The 12487-nt window shown below is 32.9% G+C and overlaps 1 protein-coding gene across 3 annotated transcripts; it reads left to right on the forward strand.

The window, feature by feature from the left end:
* The first annotated feature begins 2275 nt into the window (after positions 1-2275).
* On the forward strand, positions 2276-10287 carry LOC114423357. 3 transcript variants are annotated; one of them, XM_028390088.1, is made up of 10 exons: positions 2276-2559; positions 3658-3701; positions 3793-3910; positions 4028-4121; positions 4880-5481; positions 7425-7692; positions 7793-8054; positions 8161-8280; positions 9034-9459; positions 9804-10287. In XM_028390088.1, the coding sequence occupies exons 1-10, from the start codon at positions 2364-2366 to the stop codon at positions 10107-10109; spliced, it is 2436 nt and encodes an 811-aa protein (XP_028245889.1). In that variant the 5' UTR covers positions 2276-2363; the 3' UTR covers positions 10110-10287. The 3 variants fall into 3 exon arrangements, with proteins under 3 accessions (XP_028245889.1, XP_028245890.1, XP_028245891.1); XM_028390089.1 differs by lacking the exons at positions 2276-2559; positions 3658-3701 and having other exon boundaries at positions 3793-3947; positions 9804-10220; XM_028390090.1 differs by lacking the exons at positions 2276-2559; positions 3658-3701; positions 3793-3910; positions 4028-4121 and adding an exon at positions 4143-4415 and having other exon boundaries at positions 9804-10220.
* The last annotated feature ends 2200 nt before the right edge of the window (positions 10288-12487 follow it).

Here is a 12487-nt window from a genome sequence, read left to right on the forward strand (position 1 = left end):
TATACTCAAGCATATTAATTTTTTCGTCATGGGTGATGACCATAAAAATTGTTTGTAAACATCAAATTTTTTAATAACAGATATTGACCAATTGTGCATAGCATTTTCAATTTTAGCAGCTCTGATTGTTCCACTTAACACTATCAAAGAGTAGTTCTTGAATAATTTATTTTGAACTTTTTATTATCTTTCAAAGACAAAGCCTCAACCACTCCCCATAACTCAGGCTTTGATAGTGTTAATTATTATTACATTATTATTATTATTATTATTATTATTATATTGGACTAAACTATTAGTCTCTATAGTTGTTTCTATTTTAATTTTTAATCTACATATTTTTTTGTGGGGGTTTATCACTGATAGTAAAAACATCCTTTAGTGTTAGCAAAAGAAACCAAAACTATCTAGAAAAAAACCAAAACTAAACTTTTATGCATGGGTAAGAACTAAAACTTACAATTTTTTTAGTATAATGACTAAAATTTAAAATGAGGACAACTATAAAAATTAAACGAATAATTTATTATTATTATTTTTTGCTACACAAAAATTTAGGTGGAGATAATGATATTACATTCTAAGATAAGAAAAGTATTTAAACTTTCGAAGTCACAAAAATACTAATAGATAAACTTATATTTATCACACCATAAAAAACAAATAAAAACTCAAATTTATGACCTATTAGACACAAAACTCTATCTTACTTCACTCCGTATTTTTTAATATTATTATCATCCGCTTAAAAACATTATTTTCATCGATGCTTAAATATTTGACCATTAATTCTTTATCCTCGAATAATATGATCGATCAATGCACAACCATACAAGTCAACACCTATCCAAGGAAAAAGACATTCAAATCATAATCACATCACATCTCAGAATAATTTGAACGAAGAATTTTTATATTAATTTCTTAATTTATTAACACATGATTACAAAGTCAGTTCACAACTCAAAAGTTATATTTATATAATCACCACATGCATGAGGTCAATTCCCAAAGTATACTATCTACCGGAGTCTCTAATTGCCACATTTTTGCAATGGTAATAAAAAAGGAGGGATATTAATAATAATTTTCATTATTGATACAATTATGTTGTAAGTCGTGTTAAATAGAAACTGGAGCCATATTTCTTAAGATTATTAAGATTCAAATATCACATAAAATTCCAAGTATTACTAAATTACTTATTTACCTATAAGTAATTTAGTAATACTTAATTTTATCTAGTTATATTAAAAATATGTGTAAAATTCTTTTGTCACTAATACTATAGAAAAAGTCTTTTATTAATACCACACAAAAATAATATCATCAAATATCATAAAAGTTTACCATTCCTCTGACTTCTAATATTGCAATAGTTAAAAGAAAGAGTTTAATTTATATATCATGTTAATTTAAAATATTTTAAATAAATATTTAATAAAAAAATAATTTTGTATATTAACGAAAAAAGACATGTTAAGACATCACAACAAAACCTTCAATCCTCAATCAGATTGACACCTGGGATCTTATCAATCATCTACAACACACCATGTATTATTAGAAAGAGAAATAAAATGAGTACACACCATGTATTTTATAAAAATATTTTTATTTTATGAATATTATTATTTATTAGAGACTTTCTTAAATTCATTTACATGGAGTTCGAGCCTCAATAACACTATTCCTCTGCATAATAAATATAACTACATATTCAACGCTCAATCCAAAACAAATTGAAATAACTCCGAGACAAATGATATATTTGCTCGATGATTTGATAATTCACTTTAATTTTATTTTAGTTATTATATGTGTTATCCTTTCAAAGTGTTCATCCTAATTAATCAAGTTCAAATAGACTTATAAAGAGATTAAAATATGTATTTATTTTTTAAAATTACAGAGAACAAAAATTTAATTTTTAACTCGAAATAAAAACAAAGTTATTTAAGATTTTAAATTTATGGTTGAGTGTTATAAGTCAACCAAACTCCAAAACAAAATCTTAAAAACTTGAAAGGAAGCATCCTTATGTCACACGTCTGTGACAGCTCTTTCCAGCACCACCCAATGAAAAACATATTCTTCTAACAGGTGGCGAAAGCAGCGCAGCAAAAAGCATTAACCGTGAGAAACTCAAACGTCACAGCCCGTGATACCAGCGCTCCCCCGTGACTGGATTACCATTACTCAACCGGTCACAACCGATAGAAAAAAAAATGAAAAATGAAAAACCGCTATATATATATATATATATATATAAGCCGAAGCGTGAGTGTGCGGAAAAGGTTCCGTTTGTATTTATTTTGATCGTAAAATTCTCGGCGCAAGGGATAGAGAAAGTGTGAGGAGGAATGGGGAGTGAGAGCAGAAATAGGTATGGCAACGGTTGCGGCGGCGACGGCGGCAGTGGAGAGCTAGTTGCGGCGGAAAAGGAGATGGTGCAGTGCGTGAAGGAGATCGTGAACTGCACGGAGTGCGAGATCTACGCTGCGCTTGAGGAATGTGATATGGACGTTAACCGCGCCGTTGAGATGCTTCTATCTCAAGGTTTTGCTCTAACGCTATTGTGTGTTCCTTCGGTTGCGTTCGTTGTTGTTGCAGTGGAACGTTGTGTTTTTCTTTTCCTTTCTTTCTTTTCTTTCTTTCTTTCTTTTTCTTTCTTTCTTTTTTCTTTTCTTTTTTATATTTCTCGGTGTTTGTTTGGATGTTGGGGAAATTGATGAAGATGAGAAAGTGTTTACTTCGTATTATTTTTTTAAAGTTTGTATTGTGTTTCTGCGGAGTTTGGTGTTTCCTTACGTCTTTTTCAGAAAATTAAAAAGAGAGTCTAAAAGTGTTTTCTGAGTTCATCTTGTCTATTAGTATGATTTATCTACGTGATTTGATTATGAATTTAATTAGATTGTATTGACAGTATATGATATATGTTCGTTGACTTTTACAATGTATTATCATGCCATGAAAATTAGACTCTTTTATTTATTTATTAAATTTAATTTCTATATACCGATAGTGGAACAATTACATTGTCAACCAATCAGAAATTATCATAGTTATAACTTGGTGAAGTTAGTTTCTTGGTCCCCTAATTTTTTGATTTTGGTTCCATTTAGTCTTTTAGTCTTTTAAAGGGTTCAATTTGATCCTCGTGGTGAATTTGTGTCATGTGTCCACTTAAGGGAAGGACATATCATCTTCCACGTAGAATTCACAGTTAACAATTTTGACGGAATGGATGACAAGGACCAAATCGAACCAAAAAATAATAGAGGACTAAATCAAATCAAAATAATAAATTAGAGGAAAAAAAACTAATTTAACCTTATAACTTTTAAGGTAGTTATAAATTATAATGGTCAAACAAAGCTATTGTCACAATTTTTTTATTATTGAATGACAGCATAAGAAGCCTTCTAATATGATACATTGATACGATAAAGTTTTTAGTTTTTACACTGTTATCCAACCATGGACTTTTAATAATTATTATAATCATTTTATATTTATTTATTTATTTTAAATGTCATATCTACACTAAGTGGCCGTGTAAAAATCTTTCTCATTTTATTATGGTTTGTGAAATATGAATTCTTGTGAAGATCTATATGCCCTTACAATTGCTAGTTTCCAATATCTTAATTGCAGATACATTTCATGAAGTGAAAAGTAAACGTGAAAGGAGAAGAGAGGTATTCCTCATATGACATTATTAACATTGAGAGAAGGTTGAACTGATTACAGGATGAATAATCTGTTTGCTTTTCAAAACTATAAATGAAGGGGGCATTCAATTCAAGGACTAGCGGTAATAATGGAGGGTTGAGTCATGGAGGCAAAACTGGCACTGGCAGTGATGACAAGGTTGTGCAAAGTGGATTAACACGTGAGACTTATAATGGTATCTTCTTTGATTGCGGAACATCATGCAATTTCTGGTACATGCTGCTAGTATATTGACGTGGGTTTTTACTATTGCATTGCCTTACCTTGTCAAATATGTGTAACTTAATGTCAGAGAATGGTAAAGCCAATGACAAGGGGGAGGGTGGGTCAGTAGGTGCTTCAGTTATGGCTCCCACAACTCATGTTGTGAGGAAATGTACAAAACGGTGAGTTTTTTCATGCAATCTGGTAGCTTATGTGAATACAAATTGTTACTGTTGATAGTGTGGCTTGATGTCCCTCTCAGTTTATTGCACGAGACAATCCATGTGTTGTTTTATTGGGTCGGGAAGGCGTTTAACACCCTGTCACTCTCCATACTCACTATTTTGGCACGATAATGGCTGTGATAGGTGTGAATAGAAATCATGAATGTTAAACTATAGTGGCGCAGGGCCATGATGTGATGCACAGCTGCAATAGCAGCTCAACTCTATGCAATTGACTACGATGCATAGAAGGTATACAATTGACCCTCGTCTAGTCTCTGGTGTTTAGTCTATGCCTATCGGAGGGTAATAAAATCTTTGTCCATTAAATAGCTTGTGACAGTGACTCCTACTCCTTTCCTTGTTATATTGTTTTATGACTAAGACTTTACCTTCTCTTTTATCCTTTGCATTTCACATGGTTTAAGTCTTGTGTATTTCTTTCTCTACCTATAGCATGCCTGTAAATACTTTCCATGGCTTTGATGCCTAAGGATTGTTTTAACCCGTCAAATGCTCAAGTCTTACGGCAATTTTAGTATCTTTATTAGCTACCTAGTTGATAATTTGATAGTATATAAGGTGAAAATATTTATTATTATTTGCTTGTCTTTTAATGACATTGATATCACTTGCATTAGAATGTTGCTGTAAGTGATTAATTTTATAAATAAAATTTCTAACTATACTCTGTCTTTTTTAAAAATTTATTGCAGCGATTATTTTAGTATTGATAATGGAAGACAGTCATTAATAACAAGACATTCTGTACTAGATTCTGCCCAAGCCTCTCTAGGACCTGAACCCTCAATGACAGGAATGAGCAAAGGATGTCTTTCAATGGCAGACATTGTAAGAATGGGTACAACATCGTCACAAGACACTGTTTCACATAACTGTAATACCTCGGGAGGAGTTTCTGCATGTGGAAATTCAGAGTCAAGCTTACCACTTCCCAGTCAAAACCATTCTGAGCAACAAGTTTTTCATGATGAGTGGCCAGCAACTGAACAACCAATTGCTAGAAATGCACAGGAACTAAACATGTCTGCTTCTTCTAATGCCAATGGGCCATTTGAGCATCCTAGCTTGCATGTAAATGCAATTGGTTTACACAGGAACTGTGAATTAGACACAGCCCCAGTTTCATGGGGGGATGTTGCTTGTGATAATGATGCTTTTGAAAAAAATGAATCTGCTTCTATATCTAGAGAACATACTGTTTTGAGCAGCAACACTGGACTACGATCCCATTCCAACTCTAACTTAAGGAATACTATTTCCTCTGATCATTGTAGTTCTTATGGGCATGGTGAAGGTAAGTAGTGTTTTTTTTTTTTTATCAGCAAAGATAATTGTATTAATATGAAGTAGAGTACCAGAGGTACTAATTACAAGGAGTATTAAGTATTATAAGTAGTGTAACTGAGGTTTTAGATTTAGAATAACTTCTCTATTGTGCTATAATAGAAACAATGATTGCAACATTGCACAAGTCTTCTTTATGGTGGAGCTATGCTGAAATGAGATTTAGGGTAATCAACTTCTGTATTGAGCTAGTAAACATAAACCATGATTGCAAATTGCTACATTGCATGACATCTTTTTTATGGTGAACAATAATTAGCTGGTTTTGAGTATGCATCATTATACTGATTTATGAAGCCATGATCTTGGGTTTGTATGTCCAAAGATTACTTAATATTTAGACTTTTATGAATTTTTTTATCTCAAACCAAATTAGATGTTTTTGAATTGTCATGACATGTTTGTCTGCATCTTGTCCTCTTTTTTTACTGTATGTTGAGTTCTTGTACATACTTTTTAACTTGTTTGTTTTGGTAGAAATATAGTAGAAGAAAATGAGGAGGAGGGACATGGGATAGAAATACCAAGTTTATGCTAACTTTCAAAACATTGATTCTCAAATTTGATTTAGGATTATTGTTTAATTGTTAATTTTATACTAATTTTATAATTGTACAATAACCATATCCTATAATTTTAAAATTTGTTGTTTTCCAATTTCCTTATTGTATTGTACGTGTAATATTGAATTTGTGCTTAACAGATGATATTCCATTTGATCCATTTTTTTTTCTTGGAACCATTACTGGCCTTCTCTTCACATGACCAAACCACCTGTCTTTAATAACCATAATCTCAATATCACTCTAACTTGAACGTGCTAAAATGTTATCAATTATCTTATTACCAAGGTATTCCCATGTGTTGGAATATAATTTTCTGAAATGTTAAGTATAAAAATTTGTAGAATGAGGGTAGAAGTGTTGTGTTTGACATGTGCAATTACTATTTTGAAGTGTCTGTACCTATTTCAATATTGTTAGATTGAAAAGAGGTGGAGAAAGACTGAAAATAAATTTAGGAGAAACCTTTAAAAAGACCTTGCCCTCAATGGGTTTATTGATACTTTGGTTTTCGACTGAACCCAGTGGTGCCATAATGGCATTTGATTCTTGTAGTTGACTCCACTAGCGAGGTGGTTTGGTTGTTTTATTAATTTTTTTTTTTTTTGGAGAATTGGAATTTGGGAGTGATATTTTTATCACAAATTATTAAGTGTTTATCTGGGTATCCACATATCTTTCCTTGTGACAATGAAGTCAGTGTTAAAACCTTCAGATTCAAGTACTAAAAATTAAAACATCTTTGCATTGTCTTTTGTTGTTATCAGTTAGTGAATTAGAATTGGATTGTAAATTTGTAAAGTATAGCTTTGTTAGAGAATACATGTAGGCTATTAGTTTTCCTGTAGTATAGTTACTTAGGCCTGTCTATATTTAGACAGCCTTCCTTGTTGTAACTGATAACAGAATCATAATAATAGAGTTATGATTTCTCTCTCTCGCACTGACTCTATCATGGTAACAGAGTGGGTTCAAACCCTAGGTAAATTGGGATTTTTCTCCCACATCGATCCATGCTGAACTGCTGTGATCAGTCTCCATTTGAAATGCAAATGTTTTCATTGATGATGATTCTAATTCTCACTTCTGTATAATCTTCACACAAGTTTTGTAGAGATGTGTCTTATTTTTTAATCAGAATCTGTAAAAGGCAATGTAGAAACAAATTTTTTGGATATGCTGCTTTATTCATTCTTAATACATGGAAAAACATAAGTCTCACGTCATATTTATTTATTATATTTTCACCATTTTTTCTCAAGGGCTGGTAATGAATTGCCATTATTCTATTAAGATCATTCAAACAAATTTACTGGTGATGTCTTTGTAGACGTGTCATCAGCCGCTTCAATTTTCCAGCGGCTAAGTATAGGAGAATCCAAACAGAAAGTGCCAACATTTGAAGATGATCCTGCAGTGGTTATTCCAATTCATTTACAAGCCTTAGGTGCTGACTGTTCACATTTGAGTTTTGGAACATATAATGGCAGCAGTACTGCATCTTCTGTCCTTCTTAATTCTAATCATCTTTCAAAAAGTGACTTGGAAGAGAAGTCTGCAGCTGTAGATGATTCTTCGGCTCAGTTCCTGGATGCAAGGCATTTTTTTATATTTCTTTTTCATTTGCAACTTCTTATATAGTCTGTTTTTGACTATTGCACAACTCATTTTATTTTTTATTTTTTGTCTATGCATTAGTTATGTTTTCCAGAGTGATAAGCAGCATGGATTTGATGTTCTTAAAGGAGCAGCAGGTGATAAAAACAGTGACATCCTTTCATCTGATAAGCAATGGTTTGTGAAGCATATTGTTCCTGAGGAAACTTTTGAGAATGAACACATCATCAAGGCATCTGTATCAGATCCTAGTTTGCAAAAATCACACTGGGAGAATACTTCACTGCCATTGAAGCAGCCAGGGGTGCAGAGTGGAAACCATTTGAATTTTCCAAGAGAATTGGTGAACTTTCAAACTTGTTCTTTAGCTTGGTTTTCTTATTGATATTGATGGGCTTCCTACTATATAGTATACAATTTGAGATTTGCTTTTATTTACCTTGATGCAGTATGCTGACTCAAATTCAATACCTGGTGATGTGTTGGCGTTGCTCATGTCACAATCTCAAACTGCAAGACACAGTAACACAGTTTCATCCATAAGCAATCCTGCCTTCTCCATGTCTAAGGTATCTAGTCGTCTGTATTCTGTATCCTGTTGCTCATTAATTCTTTGGTAGGAATAGTCAACTGATGATGTTTATATCTCTAACAAATTGTTGGTATAAAAATAACCGGAAAGAGATGGTGCAAGTCTTAGATTCTGTTGTGCACTTGGCTACTTAGAAGCTAATGATCTCCCAAAGTTTTGATTTCAATATTTCTTATCAATCCGATTACCGTATTATTTTATCTTGATGCTCACATACCCTTTATCAATAAAAAATGGATGAGGCGAAATGCGTGCTGGGTTTCCTGGATACACCTATATATTAAGTTTAGTAGTTCTTTCTTGTGGTCCTTTACCAGCAAAGTGGTATCTGCATTGATTTAGTCTGATCATGAGTTAGTGGGAAGCAGCTTCTCTAGTGGAGCACAGGCTTTTATTGCAAGCAGACATTGGGCTATATTAATGTGAAGTTGTTTATATATTTAAGCTTAAACCTGGTAACAAGTTCGTTATGATGTGGTTAAATACCTGATTCATTAACCATCCTATGATCATTGCTTCAATCTTATTACCATGTATAACTCATTGTATTGTCTTAATGTAGATAGATATGAAATGCCTAAAGAATAAGAGTTAACATTGAGGGAAAGTGCATTAGTATCATTTACTTGAGGTTTAAAGGCACCAAATCAATGCCCTCAACTATGTTATATTGATAAATTGGACCTAATAGTTAGTCATTGATATTCTTGACTGTTGTTGAACCATGCAGGTCATGGAGCCAGGTGCCTTTCCTCTACCTATGAGATCTGCACTTCCCCGGGATCCTACAGTGCATTCCTCATCACACTTTCATCAATTGCCTGACACAAAAGGATATTTTTCCCTGCCCCAGAATAGGTCATACAATACAACCATAAATTCTCAGTTACCATTTTCAGGCAATACTGTATACAATCAATCTCCAGCAGACATGAAGTACAACCTTCTACAAAATAGAAATGAATTCCTTACAAATAGATTGCCTCCTGCCACTGCCAGAGATGCATTTGGCTATGGAAATCTTGGCTCTTCCATTTATAGTTCTGGAAGCTTTCTGTCTAATCCATCTCCTGGTCATATGATGCCTTCAAGTAACTTTAATGAGATTTTACCTTCTCAGTATAATGGTGGACGTAACATAAACTCTATTCAACAGGTAAGTTGTATTTTTTTCCAAGAAAGAACTATCTTTTCTATACAAAGCTGTTAATTTGGTGATAATTGCAGTGTACTTTAACAATGGATGCTAATGCTATATTGCTATTGACTATAGTACGCTTGTGTATTATGAGAAAATGACATGTAAACTTAGCTATTGTTGATCTGCATATGCTTCCTCTCTGAACCTATCCTAAGCCATAACATCCAACGTTTCTTAACATCTAATGGATGAGTTATTTCCAAAGTGTGACCATTATCCTTGACACATTCTACACTAGTAAAGTCTTCTATTAATTCATAACTTGGGTTAATTGTTTATATTGTCATTCTTCTGACCAGCATGGTAGCTTTTCTCATTGGGATTACGGAGCCGAGCCAAGATCTTTGTTTATCCCGAAGAGAACCCAGTCACAGTATGCTACTCCTGGATATGCTGACCTTCATCATTCTGAGACACGGGTTTTGGAAAAATATCAGCAGCCAGGTGATTTTCAAGATTTGCCATCCAAGCAGTTGCATCCATTTTGGCAACGCGACAACCTTCATCATTCTGAGACACGGGTTTTGGAAGAACATCAGCAGCCAGGTGATTTTCAAGATTTGCCGTCCAAGCAGTTGCATCCATTTTGGCAGCACGATAACTAATACTATACATCCTGCTTGTTTTTTCTTCCCTTTTTTGTATACAGAATTATTTTAGTAGGTTTAGGTGAATTATGGTGTTATTTTCATTCAGATGCTTGAGCGTTAATTCAATTGTAGATCTTTTTGAGAACCTGTCTTCTGTAGTCCTGATTTTGCGTCGTTAGTTTCGTTTTCTTAAGGTAGTGTATTTTACGGTAACATCTCATGGGGCAAGGGCAAGAGGAATATACTTTTTCAACCCAACAAAATTGTGATTTTCAAGGTGCAAGGATAAAGGCTAATATGTAGTTTATGTAGATTTCATGGGAATGGAGCCCCCCCTCCCTTATGATGATGATGAGAAGGCGTGAATCGGAGCAATTATGAATTTAATGAGGTTAAGTTAGGCATTGAGATTAACCCAAAATTAAACCAATAATTTGTGGTGGGGATGGTATTGCTTAATCCCATCCTAAAAGCTAATCATTCTTTTGGGATTCTATTAAGTTTCTTGTCGTAATGCACCAACTTAAGCTTCTATGTTACTATGTAGCCGAAAGGAGGTATTTGGTGCTGATCACTGTACACTTTGCAAAAGTCAATAAACTGAATCACTTCAAATGAATCCAAAGAGAGAACAAGAAAAGGAGAATTTGAAAAGGATAGATGGATATTGATGTTAATCTAGCATCTCCTCAAACAAGAGTCACGGAAGTACTTTATCAGTTTCTTCCCATCATGTGACCTCGTGGCTGGCCAGCTGGCTCTTAAAACAAGCCAATTATTGTGACCAGGTATAGTGTTAGTGTCCTAAGGATTCATTCCATGGAAGTAGGCTCAGGCTGTGATATGAACATTAAATCCTATTTTCAATGCCATTGCTATATATGATTTTTTTATTAAGTACTACAATACTAACTAAAACTTGCGCAAGGGATATTTTTTTTCTTTTAAAAAAATCAATTGAAACCAACTTGTAATTATGTTTAAAGAATAATTGACTTTGAGTTTAAGTTGCACTAGATGACTGGAGTGTCACATAATAGCTTAGCTTCTGTTAATTACTGCAGAGAATTTACGATGATAGTTGCCAATAACTAGACTGTTGGTAATTGTTACTTTATTTAATTATCAAATGGGATAATTTGAATTTTTTTTAAATAGTTATTAAATTAAAATTTCAAATACTTAATTGGAAGGATTAATCACTCACAATATGAAAAACTAAGGTTTGAATCATCACCGAGAGATTTTCCCCATTTAATTTTTTACCTATCTTGAACAAATTTGCTTTTCAAAGAGGGTACTTGTTAGAAATAAAAGAAAAAGAGGGACCTTTGATTGTATTATCCCATAGATGTCTTTTAAATTCAATTGGTTTAAAGTGCAGATATTAATTAGTGATGATATTTACCTTTGAGTCAACTTTCACTAACTCAATCATTTTTAAAATTATCCATAACTATCACAAACTTCCAAATATTTTATAAAAAATAATAATTTGAAAATTTTAAATCAAAGAAAATCAACAAAAAGGACTAAATTCGCTTAATTTTAAACATAGAGGGACTTAATTAGTTAAAAAAAACAAATAAAAAAACTAAAATCATACACAGTCTAAATTAGAGAGGGGCCAAAGTAGTAACTTCAACAATCATAGCTAGGTAGCTGGTCAGCAGAGAAGTGAAAGAGACTATTGATACCCCAAGTTTGTCCTACATGTATAATAGCCAAGCTAATAGAACTTCCATGTGTTTAGCTTTTTATTGCCATTATAATTTGAAGAAATTTTACCTTCTCTTGAGTGGACCATCATCTCACCATCTGTGTATGGATAGAAATTGAATTGATTTGAGTTAGTCAAAGTTCACCCAAAGGTGACCATCCAAAGATCTTTTCCTAATCTGCACTTTAGACCAATTGAATCTGAAAGACACACCTAAGGGGATAATATAATCATGGGCTCCTCCTAGTTCTTAATAAAGGCACTTCTTGAACTTTGCTCCATATAAAATATATTAATGTTAGAAAAGTTGGGAGTAAAGTACTATTATTAGAGGACTATGATGCATAGATATTCTTAAATAATGTATTTATTGGATTCGTATACGAAATTGAATAATCTTTACTTGAATATTTAAATAATTAGTAGTATAATCTCTCTTTTTAGTCATAAATTTTGCATTTATAAGACTTAAAACTTGAATACGAGCTTTAAGATACCAAATTCAGTATCCCTCCAACCAATAATTTATTTGGTTGAAATCGGTATTGATATACTCATCCGGTACAATTCAAATTACATGGACAAAATATGTAATTAAGTGAAGTAATTACCTGCACCAGTCCTGGCATGTTCTTCTAGGTATGGCATGATCCATGTTTGTAACTTTGCGTGG

Source organism: Glycine soja, chromosome 8 (assembly GCF_004193775.1).
Source record: "Glycine soja cultivar W05 chromosome 8, ASM419377v2, whole genome shotgun sequence".
Lineage (NCBI taxonomy): Eukaryota > Viridiplantae > Streptophyta > Magnoliopsida > Fabales > Fabaceae > Glycine > Glycine soja.